We start from the raw sequence: 26615 nt of genomic DNA on the forward strand, positions 1-26615 counted from the left end.
ACCAATCCAAACCAATCCAAACCAAACCAATCCAAACCAATCCAAACCAATCCAAACCAATCCAATTCCAACCAATCCAAACCAATCCAAACCAATCCAAACCAATCCAAACCAATCCAAACCAATCCAAACCAATCCAAATTCAATCCAAACCAATCCAAACCAATCCAACCAATCCAAACCAATCCAAACCAATCCAAACCAACCAACCAATCCAAATTCAATCCAACCAATCCAATCCAATCCAAACCCAACCCAAACCAATCCAAATCCAATCCAAATCCAATCCAAATCCAATCCAAATCCAATCCAAATCCAATCCAAATCCAATCCAAATCCAATCCAAATCCAATCCAAATCCAATCCAAATCCAATCCAAATCCAATCCAATTCCAAATCCAATTCAATCCAAATTCAATTCCAATCTAAATTCAATCCAAATCCAAATTTGAGCTTGTTGAAATTGAGCTTGTTGAAGCATAACTTGATAAAACACTTTTATTGCTTGACACAGTATGAACGTTAGCAAAGTGTGCTGGCAAGATTTTTTATATCTTTATGTGAATTGCAATATTTTTGATATTTATGCAATTTTTGGGTTCCTGCTAGTTTTTGAGATGTTTAATAACTGATGAACACATCAAATATCGGGACCCATCTTCGGATGAAATCATAAAAAATTGATTCTGTTGCTTTATTGGATTGTTTTTTGAACTATCTGACTATGTAAGCATCTAACTATTGATGTTGCCTTATATTATTATTACGCTTGTTACTGCATGCCTGTAGGAGATAATTCTCTCATTAACTATGTTCCCGAGTACAAAGTAACTTTTCAGATTCCCTTCAACAGTGCGTGAGTAGAGAATGATATACTAATTACGCCGTTATCGCACAAATCACCATATACAAAGTGTGCGTTTTCATTCAAATAAAGTAACGCCTTCAAACTATCACAGCTTCCGAACTGGTGTCAGCACCCTCCGTCAGTTCAGTTCGAGAGCTCGCAAAGTAAAGCCGTTCGCATTCATTCGCGCCAGAATGTTTCAACTGTTGCTCGTTTTTGTACTTTTCACCGGCATCGCCTATTACGTTACGTTCCGTCGATCTCGAAAGCGTCTCTACGAGCTAGCTGCCACATTTCCAGCCCCTTTCGACTTACCTCTGATCGGTAGTACCTACATAGGCTATGGGCTTAACTCCACGGGGATAGTCGAATATCTTATGCCGTATCTGCACACCTTGAAGACGCCAATCCGCGCCTGGATGGGCCCATTTTTGGGTCTCGTGTTTGACCAGCCGGACCACCTGGCAGTGATTTTGAACTCGCCAAATTGTGTTGAAAAATCCGTGTTTCAAAGTTTCTTCCGGTTTGAGAAGGGCCTGCTGAATGTTGAGCATCACCTATGGAGACCCCTACGGAAGCAGCTTGGACCACCGCTTTCCGGCAAAGTGGTGGGCACTTTCGTCCCGAAATTTAACACCGAATCCGACAAGTTAGTGCAATATTTGGATCAATTCGTCGGGAAAGGCGCAATCAATTTACTACCGAAAGTCGCCGCCTATTCTATGGCGGGCGCGCTGGTTAATTTGTTCGATGTGGACATTTACGTTGATGATTTTAGCTTTATGGAAGAGTTTGCAGACAATACGGAAAAGTAAGCTGAAAGCCATCGTTACATGGTTCAGAATAGTTGGTGTCATCTTTACATGCCTTAGTTCTTTATTGCAGAATGTGGATCATCATGATGAGCCGGGTGTACAAACCCTGGTTGTATCCGGAATTTATTTATCGGTTGACGTCTTCGTACAAGGAAGAGACTCAAAGAATGGCTAGGTTGCGAGCACTGTCACAAGAGGTAAGTTATTTGATCGATCAGGCTTGGATATGAACGAGTATCAGACAGAACTGTTCCAGTTTTCAGTTTATGCAATAATATTTATCTTATCATAGGGAATCATTGGCGTAACAAAACGAAAGAATGTTTTGGCAGCATCGCATGAATCAAAAGTACGCTGAAATTTTGTAGCAGGACAACCAAATGGCCACCACACTAAATCCAATGGATTATTTTGTCTGGTCCAGAGCCTGTACTAAGCCACACACATCTTTAGATCATTTAAGACAAAGTCTAACCAATGCTGCACAATATCCATAGAGGAACTATCATCCATTGCCGAAAATGCGATTGAAGATCTGTGTAGCAGCCAAAAAAGGTCATTTAAAGATATCAATACCAATATATTATTCAATATGCGAATAATAAAGTTATTACTAAAATATTAAACATGGATGATATTTCAATCCTACAAATTCCTGTTTAAGAAAAGTTCAAATGGATTGTGTATGATGCACGACTGCTTAAAGCAAACTACGTAAAACACTGTTCAATGCAGGTTTCAAATCTTGATTGATTTTTTGAAAATTAGTAATCACGCTGTGAACTTTGATGTGAAATATCTTCTCCTTGATTCAATTTGATTTAAGATTAAAATTAAAGGAATTTAAATATGCGCATTTGCCAATACAACCGCTACCAAAATCATCATGATCAATTTCATTTTTTTACGTGAACTACGTCCAAGGGAAAGGCTCGGATACAGCCCCCTGAAACGGCTGTCATCTGCATACAATGCGATTGAAGCCGAAAACTTGGTGCTAAACTTGATATTCGCTGTCAAGGTGTGGCTTTAAGCTTGGAATACAGTAACGCATGCGACAAAATCGCTTTAGGGCATATTCATTTTTTTTATATTTTTGCCTTTTTATTTAAGAATGTTTCAACACTTTATTGCAATTAGGGTAATGGTTCCAATAGTGGAGGTATTAGTAGACCCGCAAAAGAAAAAACTTTTTTTTTAAATCGATGGTTGCAAAGTTTACTGTTTTAATATCTTAGCCAATTTACCTAATAAATTTGGTAACAAAACTGAGATAGATGTTATTTAACACTAACAAATATTAAAAATTGCTTGCATAACTAATGGGACAACGTTGGGCGTTAGGCGTTTTGAAGCCGTTTTGATGGCGCAAACTCCTACAAAAGTTTAAACTTATTGCAATAACGCATAACGTATGATAAATATTTAAAAAATCTCTCAACAATGCAAAGCATTAATTGGGGCTATTATCTTTAATCGGTTACTAAGGACTGTTCATTAAAAAAAGTGGACACCTGTTTTTCAAAGGAACATATTTATTTTGGAACAAATTCATAAGGTTGTTTTATATAAATGACAATCAACATACATATGAACGATTTCACGTGATTTCGAATATTTACTTCTCTTTTCTGATGAATGCTCGGACTTTTCTCTTGATACCTCCCATTAGATTGTGCACAACTTCTTCAGTAACTTTTCATTGTACCGCAGATTAAATTTTCTTGAAGCTATCAACAGAGTTTGCTTCTCTTCCATATTCCTTAAGATGCCGCTTAATTTTTGCCCAATATTTTTCGATACGACGCAGTTTAGAGCAGTTTGGTAGATTTTGGCATTTTTCGACAAAATCGACTTTTTTCTTTTTCAGCATCTCCAACGTAGCAGAAGCGTAGTGAGCCGATGCCAGATACGGTCAAAACAGTAGAGGATCCGTATGCTTTCTGTAGATGGTTAGAAGTCGTTTTTTGATACTTTTTTTTTCTTTAATTTTCACCGTTGTTTGTGAAATACGGAGAACTCTTTAAGCCACAGGAGCAAATTGCTTGCCATATCAAAACCTTTTCACCATTTTTTTCGGTTCGGATCGTCATCAGGCACATCTGTCCTCTGTTCAGCGTTGAAAAATTGTGGCCCTGGAAGTGTACTGGTGTATATCTCGTCGTCCATCAAAATGCAATGTCTTTGCACACAGAGCGAAAATGACCAATTTTTCGTTTTAACCTTAAACCATTCATAAAAAAATGTCCACTTACTTTAATGAACAGCCCTATATTTTACTTTCGGCCAACGGTCCGTTTGCTTTAATACCTATGGTGAAAATATTGTGGATAAGGTGTGGATCATTGTAGGTACTATGGTTGCTTTTTTATGGTTATTGGATTACATGTGTGTTGATTACTGATTTTAGGAGTATTGATTATCATATGTGTTTGTTGGATATTGATTTTTGTGTTTAAGAGTGAGAAATATGCCTACATACATAGAACTAAGGGGTTCTTCAAAAACTTGCAAGCAAAGGCGTAGGATTTCCAATCTGCAGTTGGCGAGTTCGATTCTCGATCCAACCTAGGTTGTTTTTGGGTTGAAACTTTCTTGACGCCCTGGGCATAGTGCGGGGGAACTGCGTTTAAAATGCGCCAGTCAGCTAATATGCACCATGGTAATTTCTGAGTTAATAGACTGAATTTAGTTACAAAACCAATGCCAGCTGACTTCTAAACATGTTGTCGGATCACTAAATGAAAAATATTTGGGGAAAAAATATTTTAAGCTCTTTTTAGTCGAGTCAAGTACGAGACACTGAAGACGACCACACATTTGTGGTCGTATTACGTGAAACGTATCTGCAAAGATAACAAAATAATTAGTGGAATTAAATGGAGAGAACTAAACTCGTCTTAGACGGTTGAAAAATACTTGTAAAGACATCTATAATGAAATTAAAAAAATGTGTTTTTCCCTCTTTTTGTAAAATTCAGGCTTCCGTTTCGCTAAGGTTTTTTTATTAGATAAAAACATTTTCTCGGTAACATTAACATATGTCTAGATAAGCGGTTCTCAACCTGGGGTATACGTACCCCTGGAAGTATGTACCTCGGCCAAGAATGCGTAATGGCGACTGTATTACAATTCCAATCAAAACTTATTGATAAAGTTTTGATAATTTTGTTTTTTTTTTCAAACTATGTATTGTAGATAATATGCATGGCGATTAATAAATCAAAGCCTATTGAATCCTGCCCTCGAAAACCACCACAGTGCACAATGGTCCCAGAGTCGAATCTAGCAAGACAAAAATGTTTGCGCCAAAACTATTAGTTTTAGATATATAGTGTCTTTGGGAAATTTTTTTTATATTTTTTGACCTTTATTTCATATATTTCAGAAGTTCATAATATCAACTTTTTAATTTTTCGGTAAAGACTTGTGCAATGTTCCACAAAGTTGTAGAGCAATTAATTTTGAGCAACTTTGCCGAAGAAACCATTTTTCTATCACTTATGGTTCGCAAGTTATTGGCTTTTTAATAAATACGTTAGGGCGGTCCCTAAAAATCGGTATTCTTCACATAACTTTTTATACATTCATTTCTCGCATAAACTTTGTTCCGAGCACTTTTAGGACTTTTGAAGACGCACATTTTTGTTAAAGAACCATGGATCTATCTCTTATAACAAAAAAGTTATTCGAGTTTTTGTTTGAAAAACATGTTTTTTCATATGCGTATATTTCAAAATGGAGCAAACCGATTTTCAATCTATTGGTTCTATTCAAAAGCTCACACTTTTCTGCGTTTATGGTGGGAAAACTGAGAGGGCGTTTTTTGTTTAAAGCGTTTTATTTCATTTTGAAAAAAATATGTTTTTAATCGAAAAACGGCTATAACTTGATAAATAAACGAGATTGGTCCATGGGTCTTTAACAAAAAGATGTGCCTTTAGAAGTTCTAAATGTGGTCCATACAAAGTATCCCTCAAAAATCAATACATAAAAATATATTTATAAAAAACGGTTTTCGTAAGGAAATAAACGTTAGTTAGATCAAAGTAGGCTGGTCGCCAGAGCGTATGATTTTTTTTTGACGTTATTGTGCCTTGCAACAAAAAATACAACTTTCGTGATAATTTTCCAAAGCTCTCATACATATGAAAAATTTCTCCGCAGTACAAATAGCACGTGCTATCCAAGCATTCACCGCTAGGATGCACCACGTGGCGGCCAAATGTGAAGATTTGATTTTAACGTAATAGGGCGTAATAGTAGCTAACCACTGGTCATCTTCGCTTTCTCCCACTGCACTGGCGATACCGAAAAAAATCTAATCAAAACAAGATAGGCTTGTAACAAAGGCTATACTTCAAAAGTGACGTATTTTTAACGCTACATATCCAACAGAAAACCAAGCTACTACCATCAATATGCATAGTAGCCTGATTTTCTGTTTGATGTTTAGCATGGCACACAAAAGACATGGCAGTCTCAACGCGGATGTAAACATTCAGTATGAATGAACCGAGAAAATGCGCTCTCTAGTTCAGCCTACTTTGATCGATCTAACGTTTATTTCCTTACGAAAACCGTTTTTTTAAATATATTTTTATGTATTGATTTTTGAGGGATACTTTGTATGGACCACATTTAGAACTTCTAAAGACACATCTTTTTGTTAAAGACCCATGGACCTATCTCGTTTATTTATCAAGTTATAGCCGTTTTTCGAATAAAAACATATTTTTTTCAAAATGAAATAAAACGCTTTAAACAAAAAACGCTCTCTCAGTTTTCCCATCATAAACGCAGAAAAGTGTGAGCTTCCGAATAGAATCAATAGATTGAAAATCGGTTTGCTCCATTTTGAAATATACGCATATGAAAAAAACATGTTTTTCATACAAAAACTCGAATAACTTTTTTGTTATAAGAGATATATCCATGGTTCTTCAACAAAAATGTGCGTCTTCAAAAGTCCTAAAAGTGCTCGGAACAAAGTTTATGCGAGAAATGAATGTATAAAAAGTTATGTGAAGAATACCGATTTTTAGGGACCGCCCTAACGTATTTATTAAAAAGCTCATAACTTGCGAACCATAAGTGATAGAAAATGGTTTCTTCGGCAAAGTTGCTCAAAACTAATTGCTCTACAACTTTGTGGAACATTGCACAAGTCTTTACCGAAAATTAAAAAGTTATTATTAACTTGTGAAATATAAGTACCACCCTGATTTCACTTCATGGAAAAAATCGCCAAAAATATGAATTTTTTTCCCAAAGACACTATATATCTAAAACTAATAGTTTGGCGCAAACATTTTTGTCTTGCTAGATTCGACTCTGGGACCATTGTGCAGTGTATGAAGGACTGTGCGATAAAAAGATCAAAAGGACAAAACGTTGAAAGAACAAATTTCAAAAAACTTTAATGCAATCTACCTATTTGAAACATAATATTGAATAATATGTTAACAACATGCTTCTGAACTAAAATCTAGAGTCTGAAGGTAAGAAAGCCTCCATTTGAGAGGCATGGAGGCTTTTTTTTTTCTAAAAGTTCAGTTGCTTCGGTGCAAGAGAATTAGAAGCATCATTCTACGCTTCTCGGAAGCCTCCTTTCAAGAGGCTCGAAAGCCTTCTTTCAAGAGGCTCAGAAGCATTCTTTCCAGATCGTCGGATTTTTCCCCATGTATTTTTACATATGCGGTATTGTTTTGGATATGTTTTCGGGATTTGTGCACGGAAAATTAAAATCCCGGCCCCATTTAAAATGCACGGGGATCAAAACCAGGCGGGAAATTTTCCAGAGGTGTAAAGTAGCCTTGAGAGAGGCTCGGAAGCCTCCTTTCAAGATGCTCGGAAGGCTCCTTCTAAGAGACACTTAAGTCTCCTTTTTAGAGGCTCGGAACCCGAGTAGAAGAAAATAGCTTAATAATATCAAATGTTGATAAGATAGCAAAATGAGATATGGACATGATTGATATAAGAGATAAAAGATCAGACGATAATATCAATATTTTGCACTAAAATATCTTGAGGATATCAAGATATGTTATTTGTAATAAGTGATCGATATCAAGTGCCATTAGTTTGTTCTTATCCATAGCATATCTTGATGTTTAAATGATATTTCAGTGCAAATTTCTGATATTGTTGCCAGTTCTTTTATCTCTTATATCAATCAATTCCATATCATGTTTTGTTATTCTGTTCATGGCTTCTGCCCGGGAAGCTTCCCTTTACGAGGCTCGTAATAATATATTAAAGAGGCTTGAAAGCATACTTTCAAGAGTCTCAGAACCCTCTTTTTGAGAGGCTCGAAAGCCTCCTTTCAAGTGGCTCGAAAGCCACCTTTCAAGAGGCTCTGAAGCCTTCCTTCGAGATGTTTGGAAGCCTTTCTTCGAGAGGCTTGGAAGAATCCCTTCGAGAGACACGGAAGCCTCCTTTCAAGAGGCTCGTAAGCTTCCCTTCAAGAGGCACGAAATTATTTTTTCCAAGAGGCTTGGAAAGGTACTTTCAAGATACTTAGAAGCATTTTAAGTGGCTCAAAAGCCACTTTCAAGAGGCTCTGAAGCCCGCTGAAGCCTTCCTTCAAGAGGCTCGGATACCTCTCTTCAAGAGGATCGGAGACTGAAGCGTCCTACCAAGAGCCAGCCACCCTCAGCATGGTCTTGCTTTGTAGCCGCGCGTCTTACTACACGGCTAAGGAGGGCCTAAAAGTATTACCGATATCAATTATGCTTCAACATCATAATAATATGAGTTTGACAGGTTCCCGAGTACAGATCAAAGCTTTCCTGTCATATAATGCTTATCATTGGACCACATGTAGTGTAATCTCAGAAATTCTTCGTGGGCCGCAGAAAAAGACTTAGGGCCGCATGCGGCCCGCGCACCGCGCTTTGGGGATGACTGGTCAAGAAGAGCAAATTAATGATTATTGTGCAAAGTTACTACAAACTTAACTTTACTACATTTTTCATAGAAAAAAAAACACAATTTAATAAAAAAAAACCCAGATTAATCCACCTAGCGGTGATGGTGCCTTTCTCGTTTATTTCGAGTTAGTAATTTCTACGCACTTTTGGTATCAAAAAAAGTATTTTGTCCATAACTTTTGAGCCCATAGTCCGATCCAGCAAATTTTCAATAGGAAACAATGGGACAGGATTCTTCGTCGAACGCAACTTGTTGTGAGTAAATCGGTTAAGGATAAGTGCTCAAAAAATGAGCTATACTTTTTAATGTACTTTTATATGAAAAAATGTATTTTGGCCATAACTCCTAAGCCCATAGTCCGATCGGGTCAATTTTCAATAGAAAACAATGGGAAAGGATTCTGAGTCAAATGCAACATGTTGCAAGCAAATCCGTCAAGGGTAAGTGCCTGAAAGCCGTGCGGTAAGACGCGCGGCTACAAAGCAAGACCATGCTGAGGGTGGCTGGGTTCGATTCCCGGTGCCGGTCTAGGCAATTTTCGGATTGGAAATTGTTTCGACTTCCATGGGCATAAAAGTATTATCGTGTTAGCCTCATGATATACGAATGCAAAAATGGTAACCTGGCTTAGAAACCTCGCAGTTAATAACTGTGGAAGTGCTTAATAAACAGTAAGCTGCGAGGCGGCTATGTCCCAGTGTGGGGATGTAATGTCAATAAGAAGAAGAAGAAAAGAAGAAGTGCCTGAAAAATGGGCTAGACCAGTGGTCCCCAGCATGTTTACTATCTAGGGCCGCATAGTAATTTTGAACTGTTGAAGCGGGCCGCAAAACATTTACAGGATTTGTTTTTCATTTCATGCAGAATTTTACAGCTTATTCAAAATGAATTTTTAAAATATATTTCAAGTTTCAGTAAAATTTGTTGTGCTGAATCTTCTTTAAATAACATACTAGTAAAAACACATTTTACCCTGCGGGTTTTATCACCGTAGCTGACTTTTAGCATAGTTTGCAGAACATATATTAATCTATTTTCCCAAATGATCATGTGTTGTCCGATTCTAGGATTCCTTTTTTTAAGGATTATTGTTCACTACACACAACAGTAACGATTCCTTAACCTTATTCTATCGGTTCAAGGACTTTAAATATGTGCCTAAATGCATGGAATAAAGAAACAGATAATTTTACTTCCTATTTGGACATTCAAAATATTGAAATATTCCAATTATGTGTCATTGAACAAATCAAAATTAAGATTTCGAAACACCATTGATCATAACTTGTCGTGTCAAATAGCGACAAACATGTTTCCAAAGCCAGGTGAAAAGCCAGGGAGAAAAAACGCGAAATTTTTTTTTTCGTGTGCCCGCGTTTTCGCACAATGCGTGACCACATGCTTGCCACATGTGGTCTGGACACTACCCCGGACAACCTAGTCCGGAGGATGTGTAAAGATGAAGTTGGCTGGAACGCTGTTTTATCGGCTATCGTCCAAATCGTCTCGGAGCTACACAGAAGGTGGTGCGTGGACTCGAGGAATGGCTAGTTCAGGCGCAAATAAGAGGTGGTCCAAGGGTTCGGAGTCGGCTTCATGGGTCATACCGGTGCCCTGTGGTCGAACTCGATCCTTTTATCGAACAAGTGGCCGCGTGAAGAACAACATGGTATCGTCGCTTTCGCGGCGTCGGTCAACCGGGCGGGTTCCGAGCCCGAGGACGGAAAGGGGTCCTCGTCAAGGCTGGGGCAGGCGTAGGCCTCGCGTCGGCAAGTTCCTCTGTGTGCTGGCGAATAGGCCCTATCGCAGAAAGGTCAATTTGGGGTGCACGCGGCATCATTCTTGATACCAGTCGTGCAGAGGGAAGCAGGCGCGAAGTCGACCCTGCCCACCTTCCGAGGACATAGGGCGTGGTAAGGCCACCTGGAAAGCCGGCAATGCGCTGGCACGATACCGTGGTGTTCTTCTAAAAAAGCGAGTCACGATGTTCGATGCTGCAAGGACACGCAGCTAACCTCGAGGGTGCGTTATGCACTGGCCCCCCTTTGAAGCATTACTTTCTGGTTGTACCGAAGGGACGATGGGCTTGGCGACAATGGAAACGGTTTAGCTGGTCGGGGATGCAGTCCTGCCTCCCTCATTGGAGGTGGCCCCTAACCCAGCACTTCCTGGTCAACCCAGGATGTCTGTTGAGCAGATTCCCCCTCCATTGTTTAGGAAGAAAAAAAAACACACACACACACACACACACACACACCTCCCCATGGCCACTGCGAGTCAGACCGGGACCATTGTCCCTAACCCCTAATCCCAAGGCGTCAAGCGACCCGTGCCGAGGGGATGCATGGCCAGGGGGGTGAAATAATAAGCTAGGCCTTTAACGGAGCCTGTGGGGTACCTAGAGATGTCGCAAATTAATCGATTACTTCGATTAATCGATTCATCGTTGTGATAATCGATTAATTTTGCATCGATTATTACCCAACGGTTAATCGATTCAATAATCGAGAGGAATCGTGAGTAATCGATTAGTTACTAATCGATTAATCAGAATTTTACGACATCATAAGGATGTCGAAAATTAATTGATTATTTCGATTAATCGATTCATCTTTGTGATAATCGATTAATTTTGAATCGATTACTATACAATGATTATTCGATTCAATAATCGACAAGAATCAAGAGTAATCGATTAGTAACTAATCGATTAATCGGGATTTTAGGACATCTCTAGGGGTACCTGGGCACCCTCCACAGTAATTGTCCCTTACCGCGTCATGCTGGGCTCTGGCGTGGTGGACCTCTTTTCCCGAGCAACTCGTGGGACCAAAATGGAAAACCAAGGCAATTCTTCAACTAGTGGTAGTAGTGTAGGCGACAACCCCTTCGCAAGAGGTGGGTTGTTCAGGTCTCCGTCTAGGAGGCCAGAGGCAATAGTCGGCAGCTCAGTGCGTAGCGCCAGCGTGGGTCACTTAACCTTCCTCTCGGCTAAAAAAACGCCGGTAGAGGTTATTGACGGCCCATGGCTTGTGGAGGCGATGAACCGCAAACGCGATGGGCTTTCGGCCTTCGAGGTGGCGACGGAACAGCTGGACGCCATCATCGACTTTGCGTCATCGAAGCATAATATCAGTAAGGACCTCAAGAGGAGCTTGCAGAAACTTCGAAAGTCGATGATGGACGCCAAGCTGGAAACGGCGGTCGGGACGGCCAAGTGCGAACCCGTGAAATCCATGGAGTCAAGGTCTACCCAGACTGAGGCCCACGAATTCGCGGATTTGGGCAAGGTCGAATCGACCAAGGACGTGCCAGCGAAGACGGTGGTGCCAAAGTCTACCCAGACCGAGGCTCAAGTATTCGCGGGCACGTCGGGGGTGGCTGCTCCAACGGAGCAGAGACAAGAACGGGGAGACAGTCTCCAGGGGATGAGCTCCCTGGGGCCGCCCCAAAACGCGGAGGGTTACTACCCCGAACAAGGGTAGTGGGGCTGGGAAGCCGAACCCCGGCCAGGTACCTCCAAAACCGGAGGAGGAAGGACCTGGAAAGCCGATCCACGAATCAACGGGGGCAGATCCTGCTGGAATCACTGGCCATGTTGGATGTGGACTTGGCTAATGTCGGTACCAAAAGTACCTACAGCTGGAACGGCGCCGAGTCGATTATCGACGTTACGTTCTGGAGCCCTGGCCAAACGAGTAGTTCGAACTGGAGGGTAGATGATGGCTACACTCACAGCGACCACCTGGCGGTTCGCTACAGTATCGACTATACGACCAGCATTCAGCGGACGGAAGAAGGGGCGAGGCCTAGTCCTCGTATGTGGAAGACATCATACTTCGACGACGAGGTGTTTAAGGAAGCGCTCCGCCGCGAGCACAATACTCTCGGTCTGAGTGGCGAGCAGCTGGTAACAGTACTCTCGCGTGCATGCGATGCCACCATGCCTAGGAAAGTTGTTGATGCGCACGGAGGGTGCGGATGGTCTATCGCGTAACCAGTTTGGCTTCCGAAAGGGTAAGTCGACCGTAGACGCTATCTTGTCGGTTACCAAATCCGCGGAGATAGCTATCCAGCGTAAGAGGAGGGAGTTCGCTATTGTGCAGTAGTGACTCTCGACGTGAGGAATGCTTTCAATAGTGCCAGTTGGGCAGCTATTGCAGATGCGCTCCTGCGTCTTGGAATTCCCGAGTACCTATACAAGATTCTCGGAAGCTACTTCCAGAATCGAGTACTGGTATACGACACGGAGGCAGGCCGGAAGTGCGTTGACATAACCTCAGGGGTTCCGCAAGGTTCCATACTGGGTCCGGTGTTATGGAACGTCATGTACGACGGTGTCTTGAGGTTGAAGTTCCCGGTGGGCGTGGTAATCGTCGGCTTCGCTGACGATATTACGCTGGAGGTCTACGGCGAATCAATCGAAGAGGTGGAGTTGACTGCAGCCCACTCGATCGCAATTGTGGAGGAGTGGATGAGTTCCAGGAAGTTAGAACTGGCTCACCACAAGACTGAGGTGGTTGTTGTTAACAACCGAAAGTCGGAGCAACAAGCGGTGATAAGGGCAGGCAACTGCACGATCACCTCTGAACGCTCAATCAATCTCTTGGGGGTAATAATCGACGATAAGCTCACCTTTGGTCCAATAGCTCTGCGGTTTATGCCAGCAAGCGCAAGCTTCTGGCTAGCGTTGCTCTGTCCATACTGAGGTATGGGGGGCCAGCTTGGGGCACGGCCCTGCGTATTAACTGCTACAGAACAAAGTTAGAAAGTACGTATAGGCTCATGTGCCTCAGAGTTGCGAGCGCGTACCGTACCGTAAGTCGCACGATGCACTCTGCGTCATCACCGGTATGATGCCTATTGACATCGTTATCGGTGAAGACATAGAGTGCTTTGAAATGCGCGGCACGAGAGGCATCCGCAGGACTGTCAGGTTGGCCTCAATGGTCAAATGGCAGCGTGCGTGGGACAGTTCCGCTAAGGGTAGATGGACACATAGGTTGATACCGGAGATAGGTACGTGGGTCAAGAGGCGCCATGGGGAAATCACTTTCCACCTGACCCAGGTCCTTACAGGCCATGGTTGCTTCAGACAGTACCTACACCGGTTCGGACACTCGGCCTCGCCAGAGTGTCCGGTGTGCGTTGGTTTAGAGGAAACGGCGGAACACGTGTTGTTCGTGTGCCCGCGTTTTCGCACAATGCGTGACCACATGCTTGCCACATGTGGTCTGGACACTACCCCGGACAACCTAGTTCGGAGGATGTGTAAAGATGAAGTTGGCTGGAACGCCGTTTTATCGGCTATCGTCCAAATCGTCTCGGAGCTACACAGAAGGTGGCGCGTGGACTCAAGGATGGCTAGTTCAGGCGCAAATAAGAGGTGGTCCAAGGGTTCGGAGTCGGCTTCATGGGTCATACCGGTGCCCTGTGGTCGAACTTGATCCTTTTATCGAACAAGTGGCCGCGTGAAAAACAACATGGTATCGTCGCTTTCGCGGCGTCGGTCAACCGGGCGGGTTCCGAGCCCGAGGACGGAAAGGGGTCCTCGTCAAGGCTGGGGCAGGCGTAGGCACCGTGTCGGCAAGTCCCTCTGTGTGCTGGCGAATAGGCCCTATCGCAGAAAGGTCAATTTGGGGTGCACGCGGCATCATCATTCTTGATACCAGTCGTGCAGAGGGAAGCAGGCGCGAAGTCGACCCTGCTCACCTTCCGAGGACATAGGGCGTGGTAAGGCCACCTGGAAAGCCGGCAATGCGCTGGCACGATACCATGGTGTTCTTCTAAAAAAGCGAGTCACGATGTTCGATGCCGCAAGGACACGCAGCTAACCTCGAGGGTGCGTTATGCACTGGCCCCCCTTTGAAGCATTACTTTCTGGTTGTATCGAAGGGACGATGGGCTTGGATGCAGTCCTGCCTCCCTCATTGAAGGTGGCCCCTAACCCAGCACTTCCTGGTCAACCCAGGATGTCTGTTGAGCAGATTCCCCCTCCATTGTTTAGGAAGAAAAAAAAACACACACACACACACACACACACACACAGACATCACCTCAATTCATCGAACTGAGTCGATCGGTATATAACACTATTGGTCTCCGGGTCTCCTATAAAAAGTTTGTTTTTGGAGTGATCATATAGCCTTTACCGTATACTTAGTATACGAGAAAGGCAAAAAGTTTGCATGCAGGCCAAAACGCGCCTATCAGATATGTTTGACTGTGGTGGTCATATTTTGACAAGGGCGTGTGTCATAAATGATTTATTTATAAATTATTTAACTATCTAAGACTAAGTTGAAGACATTCCACTAAAAGAGCTAAAAAGAACTAGTCGAACCTGCCCGATCTTGCTCGGGTTGTTTTTATTTCGACCTAACTGTCAATCGATTAGGGTGATTGCAGCGTCGCCCTCTAGATCGATTTCTAATAGTAATAGTATTTCTAATCGTGAAAAACGTAGTATTTTCACATTTGTTCAACTTTCTCAGCAAAATCTCGCGCTTAGTTTCATAGGGGCGTAACTGTATTGGTCAATTCCTCTTCGTCGATGTTTTCTTTTTATTATTGTACCGAATTGCGCTAGTTTGTCGATAATTTAATGATATGATAAAGGGTGTGATAAAGGGTGATGAAAATCGATTATGATAAATCGATCAATACAGTTACGCCCCTATGAAAGCGCAGCTGATCCCACGATGAAACGATTAGTGAGGAAATCTTGCAAATCGGTCCATCCATTCGCGAGTTATAATGCCTCAAAGGAAATGTTAACTGATTTTTATATATAGAAAGAAGAAAAGTAAGAATTGAAAAATGAGAAAATTAACGTAAGAAGTTATGAGTAAGAAGTAAAGTGTGATGGAAAGTGAGAAATGAGGAACGAATAGTGAGAAGTAGAAATCGAAAATTGTGAAATGGGAATAGGGACATGGGAATTGATTGGTGAAATGAGCGAAGTAAGTGGAACAAATCAGAATTGAAAAGTGAAAAATGAGATGTGATAAGTGAAAAATGAGAATCAAGTAGTAAAATGTGAGAAGTAATAAGCGCGATACTTGTTGTGAGGCGAGAGAAGTGAAAAGTGAAAAACACAAGAGAAATGTGAAAATTAATAAATGAGATGCAAGAAGTAAATAACGAGATGTGAGAAGTACAAGGAGAAATATAAAATGAAGCAAAAAGTGAAGCAAGGTGGGAATAGCAAGTGAAATTGGAGAATTGATATATAGATACAGATTTATGACACACCGGAAAGAATGAGTCTACAGATTAGAATTTTAGTCACCCAAGAATTTCCTGAAGTAAGGTCTCGAGATCTACATGTGTAACAAAAGATCAATCAGACTGTTTCAAATATGGTACATGTCCTTTGTGATACAAAGATCAGCATTAGTTTAGAGCTTAGGACCTTGGTCATCCAACAAATCGCTGAAGTAAGGCCTCAAGATCTACACGATGATGATGCTGCCGATTTATATAGAAGTTCTAGTGGACCCGGCAGACGTTGTCCTGCATAGTAGGCGAGAATGTGAGTTCCGAACTGCCCATGCAAAGTTCGCAAAGGAATCACAATTTTAGTTTTTCACGATTTGCTCAACTTTACTCGTAATTTTCGCATTAGGAAATATCATATAAACTCGTCGGAAACTATAACGAATGTTTCTGCTGAAGAAATGAAAAACATCCATCCAGCCGTTTTCGAGTTATGCGGATACGAACACAGACCATTTCATTTTTATATATAAGATGGGTTAGGAGCAAACGTCAAATAGGAATAAATCATGGGTGACTGTATTTTTCGCGATTCTGATAATAGACGACAGGAGCGTTTTCTGTAAAACGAATGACGATAATTTTTCAAACAATTTATATGAAAAGTTATGTATGGTTGAGCTTTGGTTTCTCGTATAGAGATTAAGGCCTTACTCCAGGGATTTCTTGGATGACTAAGAACCTATACTATGGACACATTCTATTCTATGCGTCATAAAGGGCATGTACCATATTTAAAACAGTCCGATTGAGCTTTGATTTGAAGTGTAGACCTTAAGGCTTAATTTTATGGATTTCGTGGATTCCATTTAAAAGCCTTTTTTATCTGAAATTCTCTGAATACGCGGTACATATACCGACGTGAAAATAAACTCATTGAATTTCAATTTCATATTTGCTGAGGAAATAGTAATTTGACTCCGTAATGCACATAGTCCTTAGTACCCACCACATCAATTACGGAATCAACATATCTTATATGCAAAATATATCTTGTTACACGACAAATTAGCAAAACAAATTTAATAAAAATTTCATCAGCTTTCATTTGAGTGGAATCGAGAATAGGACTTTTCCTTAATTGAAACTTGATTCTTATGTCAGTTTCCTAGCTGTTTGTTTACATTTTTGCCCTCGTGGTGGCGCGTTTCAACCCGCATCGTTTGGATTCGCACAAAAATGCAGAACTTAAAAATTAAATCGTTTTCTCATAATATAATTCTCGCTTCAATTTTCAAAAGGACCTGAGTAAATTTTTTTTTCATGAATATATTTGGATGTTGCAAAGAACAGACCAATGTGAGAGCTTTCGGTTGCAGTACTCAAATTATTTCATGAAAAAATGTTCCTTAGGTTCTTTTGAAAAGTTAAAGTTTTTCGCCCAATCTTTTTTTTTCGAATTCTATATGAATTATTGGTAAACACATTGGAAGTACATAATTATCATCATTAAATTCGAAGATTTCTTTACTGGCGCATATTGACCGCCCTGAGGAAATGCCAAACGCTTCGCTAATCTTAGAAATACCAACTTTGAGAATAATGTCTCAAAGTTGGATCCCAGTTTGAAACCTTTTTTAAAATTAACGAAAATCGCTTAAAGAGGAAAGTAAAGGCTCAAAAACTTGCTCAGCAATTTGAGAGTGCTCATAATTTTAGTCTACGTCTCACTAGTCCAATTGAGGATCAGGTCACGCGGAGATTTGAAGGCATTCTCAATCAAGAGAATGTTTTTGACCCCTCGTTAGGAACTTATTTGGATGAAGTGAGATCTATTAGGGAAGATCCATAAAGTATGTCACGCAAAAATCTTCAATAAGCAAACTGTTGAAAACATTATTTTGGGAACTGCTTATAAGAGTGCACCTAAGCTCCATCTTTGCCTGATACCCCCAGAAAAATTGATTTCACCTGTTTTCAAGTCTTTGGTTTGTGTTTCCCAAAGCAATTCTATTAAATTTGATAACTGGGATAATTTAATGTTTTGTAATTTGGTAACAAAATTATTTAGAAAATGCGAGTGAAATTCATACCAACTTATAAGCTATATCCTATTTATCATGTTTCCTTCATGTTACTAATTGGTTATTTCCCTTTTTGTCATTCTCGATCAAGATCTGCGATGCTCGAAAAGAAAAACAAGGAAAGCAATCGCCCAAAGACGACCATGCCACTAGCCGCGAGATTCTAATCGAACGTTTGGAGCGTATCGCTTTCAACACGGAGGAAATAGACCAGGAAACATTGATGGCCAATATCGATACGTTTATGTTTGCTTCAATGGACACCACCTCCAACACGATTGCCCACACCTTGCTGATGATGGCCATTCATCCAGAAGTGCAGGAACGAGTCTACCGAGAAGTAACCCATGTTGTCCCAGGCGGTCAAGTCACGCTGGAAGATCTCCCAAATCTAGTTTATCTGGATCAGGTCATCAAGGAATCGTTGCGAATTATCCCCGTTGCCGCTCTATTGAATCGCACTTGTGTGAAGGAATTGCAGGTCGACCGGTGGACCATTCCGGCTGGAGCCACGATTGCCATTCCGGTTCTGAAACTGAACCGCGATCGAGCTATTTGGGGAGAGCGTTCGGATGAGTTCGATCCGGACAATTTTCTGCCGGAGAGATGCGCCAAAAGGCATCCGTACGCGTACATTCCATTTGGCGGTGGAGGCCGAAACTGCATCGGAATACGATACGCGTGGATTTCAATGAAGGTGCTTCTTGTCAAGTTGGTCAAACAATATCGGTTCGAGACGGATTTGAAGCTGAGCGAACTCAAACTAGAAGCTTCTTTTATTCTACTATTGGCTAATAAGCATATGATGCGGATTAAAAGACGATAAATTGGAAAATTGGTAACTATTTAATTCATATTGATCAAAATAAAGAATAAAGAATCAATCACATCCATAATTAAAGATTAAACTTGTTTAAAAAAACAATTCATCCAATCAAAACGAAATTGTTTTTTTTATTTATGGCAACCAATGATGCTTGGACAAAACTATGTATCTGTATCTACTTATTTCTTTGGCTTCTATATTATTATTTATTCAGGCTAAGGTTTCACGAGTTGGTAATTTGTTGTAATATTATTTAATTAATACTCTAGTTTACCGTTTACTTCTAAATCAAGAGATTGAGAATAGGGTCAGTATATAGAAGAATCAGTGGCGTAGCCGCGGGGATGGTTTTGGACATAACCACCGCCCCCTGAGACAAAATTTTTAGAACAAATTTATTTTTACGAAAATAAAATAAAAATACGCCACTGAGAAGAATGATTACGATTTACAAACTGCGCTATGATAATTTATCAGATAATTATTACAATCAAATCATACATTAATCCGTTATCTTGTTTCCAGAAATAGTCAAGTCGTAATAGGTGATAATTCAAGTAAAAAAAAAACTCGCAGGGCTTAGGGCCGAAAGCTGGTTTGATCCGCAGGGCTACACCACATTAGGTCCTCATTAACTGTATAATGTGTGCACTCATCATCGTATAAATATCTATCACGGGTGAATTTACCTTCAAATTGCATCATTCACGCTCACGCAGTCAGGGAGCGTCCAGCCGATCTTTCTGCCGGCTACTGTTATTTTCGTTTGCTGTTTGCCTGAACAAGTGCGGCAAGATATTTCATTTGACCTGGGGCTCACTCATCCTAACCAACCAAGCACATATCGTTAACCCAACTGTGCATGATCGTCGTCGTTGGTTGGTTAGTTGAGTGGAACCGACGCGATGGCTGGGCTAGTGGTTTGTTATGAAAACTACCCGAAAGAGAAGATTGCGATAAGCGGAATTTGATATCTTCTTTGCTTTTCTTACTACTTGGTTGGAAAACTAACCACCAGTTGAAGTGCTTTCCGTTCCGTTGGATTCACGGTGATCTGCCAATGCTTTGGGTGTTTATGTCTCACGAGGGAGCATGGGCACCTGCCTTCAAACGCGCAGTAGGTCATATGATTCCTAGTGATCTTGATATGGGTGCGATCACCGAAAGTGTTTGCTTTCTTTATTTTGCAATAATTCACAAAAATACTTATATTTAAATTGAAAATTATTTGATTGGTGGAATTCCTTCCTGGCCTGCTTTTCAACATGATCTTCCTCTAATGGTGGGTAGACACCTTTTTTGGTAAAAAAAAATATTTTGAGCTTTTTAGTGGAATGTCTTCACTTGTCTTAAGACGAGTTTGTACAATCCCATTTAATTACACCACTTAATTGTACCTTGACAGATACGTATTTCGACCTCAACAGTAAAGTCGTCTCGTACTTGACTCGACTTACTTTTTTGTGCTGTGTTACGGAGTAAAATCTACCACACTACTATCTAGTTCTTAATTTACTCTTATAAACATTTTTGAGGAATGGTAGGAATAGTTTGAAGCGACAACAAGAACTTAATAGATACGAATTTGATGGATTGGAGGTGAGAATAAGGAATGCCAAATAGGGTTTCTGCTCCTGGACTTCATCTCGTAGCTCCGATAGTAATCTCACGAAAATCAAAGCATCGGAAAGAAATTTGATTTACTTATTATTTTTGTGATTTTTTCAGGAGTGGGCCGCATATTAGTAAAAGGAAGCGACGAAATTGGTACCTAATTTCTTTGTTTCGCGATGATATGAAAATATGTCCAGTAAGATGGGAAACGGATCCGTTCCTCTTGATTTCTGACCAAAAACGACTTCGGATCTCAGAAAAGAAACGGAAATAAGTTTAATACAATTCTGCATCATTCTGCACAGAAGCTGTATGAAAAGCTTAATTTTTTTTTTTTTTTAAAAAGCTAACATTTCTTGAAGCTCTGCAGAATTAAATATACCAAGATACAATTATTGTTGGTGTATACATAGCGGTACCAACATTCGGAATCCGAGTGAATTCCATCCGGAATCCCGGTGGATTCCATTCGGAATCCCGGTGGATTCCATTCGGAATCCCGGTGGATTCCATTCGGAATCCCGGTGGATTCCATTCGGAATCCCGGTGGATTCCATTCGGAATCCCGGTGGATTCCATTCGGAATCCCGGTGGATTCCATTCGGAATCCCGGTGGATTCCATTCGGAATCCCGGTGGATTCCATTCGGAATCCCGGTGGATTCCATTCGAATCCCGGTGGATTCCATTCGAATCCCGGTGGATTCCATTCGAATCCCGGTGGATTCCATTCGGTATCCCGGTGGATTCCATTCGGAATCCCGGTGGATTCCATTCGAATCCCGGTGGATTCCATTCGGAATCCCGGTGGATTCCATTCGGAATCCCGGTGGATTCCATTCGGAATCCCGGTGGATTCCATTCGGAATCCCGGTGGATTCCATTCGGAATCCCGGTGGATTCCATTCGGAATCCCGGTGGATTCCATTCGGAATCCCGGTGGATTCCATTCGGAATCCCGGTGGATTCCATTCGGAATCCCGGTGGATTCCATTCGAATCCCGGTGGATTCCATTCGAATCCCGGTGGATCCCATTCGAATCCCGGTGGATTCCATTCGGAATCCCGGTGGATTCCATTCGGAATCCCGGTGGATTCCATTCGGAATCCCGGTGGATTCCATTCGAATCCCGGTGATTCCATTCGAATCCCGGTGGATTCCATTCGGAATCGGTGGATTCCATTCGAATCCCGGTGGATTCCTTTTGGAATCCCGGTGGATTCCTTTTGGAATCCCGGTGGATTCCTTTTGGAATCCCGGTGGATTCCTTTTGGAATCCCGGTGGATTCCTTTTGGAATCCCGGTGGATTCCTTTTGGAATCCCGGTGGATTCCTTTTGGAATCCCGGTGGATTCCTTTTGGAATCCCGGTGGATTCCATTCGGAATCCCTGTGGATTCCATTCGGAATCCCTGTGGATTCCATTCGGAATCCCGGTGGATTCCATTCGGAATCCCGGTGGATTCCATTCGGAATCCCAGTGGGTTCCATTCGGAATCCCGGTGGATTCCATTCGGAATCCCGGTGGATTCCATTCCGAATCCCGGTGGATTCCATTCGGAATCCGGTGGATTCCATTCGGAATCCCGTTGGATTCCATTCGGAATCCCGGTGGATTCCATTCGGAATCCCGGTGGATTCCATTCGGAATCCCGGTGGATTCCATTCGGAATCCCGGTGGATTCCATTCGGAATCCCGGTGGATTCCATTCGGAATCCCGGTGGATTCCATTCGGAATCCCGGTGGATTCCATTCGGAATCCCGGTGGATTCCATTCGGAATCCCGGTGGATTCCATTCGGAATCCCGGTGTATTCCATTCGGAATCCCGGTGGATTTCATTCGGAATCCCGGTGGATTCCATTCGGAATACCGGTGGATTCAATTCGGAATCCCGGTGGAAACCATTCGGAATTCCGGTGGATTCCATTCGAAATCCCGGTGGATTCCATTCGGAATCCCGCAGGATTCAATTCGGAATCCCGGTGGATTCCATTCGGAATCCCGCAGGATTCAATTCGGAATCCCGGTGGATTCCATTCGGAATCCCGGTGGATTCCACTCGGAATCCGGTGGATTCCATTCGAATCCCGGTGATTCCATTCGGAATCCCGGTGGATTCCATTCGGAATCCCGGTGGATTCCATTCGAATCCCGGTGGATTCCATTCGAATCCCGGTGGATTCCATTCGGAATCCCGGTGGATTCCATTCGGAATCCTGGTGATTCCATTCGAATCGGTGGATTCCAATCGTAATTCCGGTGGATTCCATTCGGAATCCCGGTGGATTCCATTCGGAATCCCGGTGGATTCCATTCGGAATCCCGGTGGATTCCATTCGCAATCCCGGTGGATTCCATTCGGAATCCCGGTGGATTCCATTCGGAATCCCGGTGGATTCCATTCGGAATCCCGGTGGATTCCATTCGGAATCCCGGTGGATTCCATCCGGAATCCCGGTGGATTCCATTCGGAATCCCGATGGATTCCATTCGGAATCCCGATGGATTCCATTCGGAATCCCGATGGATTCCATTCGGAATCCCGATGGATTCCATTCGGAATCCCAGTGGATTCCATTCGGAATCCCGGTGGATTCCATTCGGAATCCCGGTGGATTCCATTCGGAATCCCGGTGGATTCCATTCGGAATCCCGGTGGATTCCATTCGGAATCCCGGTGGATTCCATTCGGAATCCCGGTGGATTCCATTCGGAATTCCGGTGGATTCCATTCGGAATCCCGGTGGATTCCATTCGGAATCTCGGTGGATTTCATTCGGAATCCCGGTGGATTCCATTCGGAATCCCGGAGGATTCCATTCGGAATCCCGGTGGATGCCTTTCGGAATCCCGGTGGATTCCTTTCGGAATCCCGGTGGATACCATTCGGAATCCCGGTGGATACCATTCGGAATCCCGGTGGATTCCATTCGAAATCCCGGTGGATTCCATTCGGAATCCCGGTAGATTCCATTCGGAATCCCGGTGGATTCCATTCGGAATCCCGGTGGATTCCATTCGGAATCCCGGTGGATTCCATTCGGAATCCCGGTGGATTCCATTCGGAATCCCGGTGGATTCCATTCGGAATCCCGGTGGATTCCATTCGAATCCCGGTGGATTCCATTCGGAATCCGGTGGATTCCATTCGAATCCCGGTGGATTCCATTCGGAATCCCGGTGGATTCCATTCGAATCCCGGTGGATTCCATTCGGAATCGGTGGATTCCATTCGAATCCCGGTGGATTCCATTCGAATCCCGGTGGATTCCATTCGGAATCCCGGTGGATTCCATACGACATCCCGGTGGCTTCCATTCGAATCCCGGTGGATTTCATTCGGAATCCCGGTGGATTCCATTCGGAATCCCGGTGGATTCCATTCGGAATCCCGGTGGATTCCATTCGGAATCCCGGTGGATTCCATTCGGAATCCCGGTGGATTCCATTCGGAATCCCGAAGGATTCCATTCGGAATCCCGGTGGATTCCATTCGGAATCCCGGTGGATTCCATTCGGAATCCCGGTGGATTCCATTCGGAATCCCGGTGGATTCCATTCGGAATCCCGGTGGATTCCATTCGGAATCCCGGTGGATTCCATTCGGAATCCCGGTGGATTCCATTCGGAATCCCGGTGGATTCCATTCGTAATTCCGGTGGATTCTACTCGTATTTCCGGTGGATTCCATTCGTAATCCCGGTGGATTCCATTCGGTATCCCGGTGGATTCCATTTGGAATCCCGGTGGATTCCATTTGGAATCCGAATGGAATCAACTCGAATTCCGAATGGAATCCACTCCGGTTCCGAATGAAATCCACTCGGATTCCGAATGGAATCTACTTGTAGTCGATTTATTTGGAATCCGAGTGGATTCCCTTCGGAATCCGAGTGGATTCCCTTCGGAATCCGAGTGGATTCCCTTCGGAATCCGAGTGGATTCCCTTCGGAATCCGAGTGGATTCCCTTCGGAATCCGAGTGGATTCCCCTCGGAATCCGAGTGGATTCCCCTCGGAATCCGAGTGGATTCCCCTCGGAATCCGAGTGGATTGCCTCTCAGAATCCGAGTGGATTTCCTTTCGGAATCCGAGTGGATTTTCTTCAAAATCCGAATGGATTCTTTCCGAAATCCGAATGGATTGCATCCGGAATCCGAGTGGATTCCCTCCGGAATCCGAGTGGATTCCCTTCGGAATCCGAGTGGATTCCCTTCGGAATCCGAGTGGATTCCCTTCGGAATCCGAGTGGATTCCCTTCGGAATCCGAGTGGATTCCCTTCGGAATCCGAGTGGATTCCCTTCGGAATCCGAGTGGATTCCCTTCGGAATCCGAGTGGATTCCCTTCGGAATCCGAGTGGATTCCCTTCGGAATCCGAGTGGATTCCCTTCGGAATCCGAGTGGATTCCCTTCGGAATCCGAGTGGATTTCATCCGGATTCCAGGTGGATTGCGTTCCATCGAATGATACGTCGGTGTACAATTTTTATATTGTTGTATCTTCTTTTATCCCTTTACCAATCAAGTCCATTATCACATTTCATCATTTTATTCATTGTTTCTGCTCGGGTCCCCCCTTTAAGCGTTTCCTTATTATTTGGATGTTCCATATTGGAATTGTCCGTGAAAATAATGATTCATTGTTCCAAAGTCCTTTGGTTTGAAAGATTGTGCATCAGAAGTGTCGTTATTGTGCATTAGACAGTTAGAAAAAGTTGTTGAAATTTATCCGAAAGTAATGCACATAAAGGGAATGCCAAAAAGAGCGTAATTTTAAACGATTTTCGCTTGAATGTATGCAATTTGTATTGCATTATGACACTATTTATTCGATTAAGTGGCATAATGCTATACAATGTTGTTTATCGAGAACTCGCCATATTGTTTTTCTTTTGCAGATTCGAGAATTTGTTTATATATCAATTTCAAAATTATGCTTTGGCATAGTTATATTTTTTTTCCATCAATCGCGCATAAATTTAGGAGAACCAATATATAAAAAGACAGGAACACCATCTTCGACCAGAGGTCGTACAGACTGATCACTTAACACCTAGCATTAGACAACGGACAGGACACATAACATCCAGTGGACCAGTGGAAAAATTTTCGATCACGAAAAGTTTCCTCCTTACCGGGGCGGAAATCGAACCTGCACTCCCTAGTACATGCGTCTAGACGATTGACCTCGCTAGCGCACGGCCGCGAAACCCACAAAATAAAATAATAATAATAATAATAATTTTCACGAATCCATAATTACAGAAGTAAAATCGATTTATATTTCTTACTGAATTCATCCAGCTATTAGAAAACGAAAACGGTAAAAGTTAATTCCAGTTTGGATAAATTTTCATTTAGAGTATCAACCGTCTAAGACGAGTTTAGTACTCTCCATTTATTTCCACCAATTATTTTGATATCTTTGCAGATACTTATTTCGACCACAACTGTGTGGTCGTCTTCAGTGTCTCATACTTGACTCGACTTAAGTCGAGTCGAGATTTACGTCTTAAATTGTTTGTATACATTCCACTAAAAAAAGCCTAAAATATTTTTTCTGGATTCAGAGTATGTTTTCCGCTGCAAACTTTCACTTCTTTGCGGAAAATTCCTTTTGATTCATCTAGAGCTGAGTTTTTTATTCCAGTATGTCACTAATGGGATGAAATTCAATGGCAGTATCGTAAAGCTATACTTCAATTGAGCATCTATTGTTCAACAAGCTAATGGCGCAAATCTTCAGTCAACGAAACAAGAAAACGGTTCATGGGAAAAATAGATACCAACGTCAACGAGTGAGCCCGTTTTGATAAGCATAACCCAGTAACGGCGTGAATTGAAAGCGTTTAACATATCATAATCAATAAATTGAATCGCGTGTCTGATCAACTGACGTGAATAGAAGTCCCACTTCATTCAAGAAGCCGATCGAGATTTACGACTTTTCGGTGAAAGCTCCATCGAATGGGGAACCGGTTCCAGACGCCTGCGAGCGACTTTCGTGTGGACATGCTTCCTTCCTTCCACGTCGGGGCGCGCATCCTTTCGCAATTGACCGAATGAGCTACTTTCCAACCGACTCGGTAAAGCCAGTTCCCTTGATTCGCGACTGCCGTTTGTTATGTAAAGGTAGGTCGCGAATGGATTCAAAGAAATGGGATAAGCTTCATGTGGCAGACGCGACAAACCTGTATTCTCGGGCAAGGCCGTTCGTTCGGGAAGCGGTCTATCTCGTGGAGCGCAACCACGCTAGTCAAGTGAATGTGTACTATG

At 42.5% G+C, this 26615-nt stretch overlaps 2 protein-coding genes across 3 annotated transcripts in view; one reads left to right on the forward strand and one right to left on the reverse strand.

Moving 5' to 3' along the window:
* LOC134224460 (uncharacterized) overlaps window positions 1-26615 on the reverse strand; it is a 346723-nt gene that overhangs the window by 215419 nt on the left and 104689 nt on the right. The window lies entirely within an intron of this gene.
* LOC134227843 (probable cytochrome P450 313a2) lies at window positions 991-18813 on the forward strand. Its single transcript, XM_062709527.1, has 3 exons — window positions 991-1658; window positions 1733-1859; window positions 17989-18813. Exons 1-3 carry the CDS (start codon window positions 1042-1044, stop codon window positions 18721-18723), a joined length of 1479 nt encoding a protein of 492 aa, XP_062565511.1. The 5' UTR covers window positions 991-1041; the 3' UTR covers window positions 18724-18813.

Source organism: Armigeres subalbatus, chromosome 3, assembly GCF_024139115.2.
Source record: "Armigeres subalbatus isolate Guangzhou_Male chromosome 3, GZ_Asu_2, whole genome shotgun sequence".
Lineage (NCBI taxonomy): Eukaryota > Metazoa > Arthropoda > Insecta > Diptera > Culicidae > Armigeres > Armigeres subalbatus.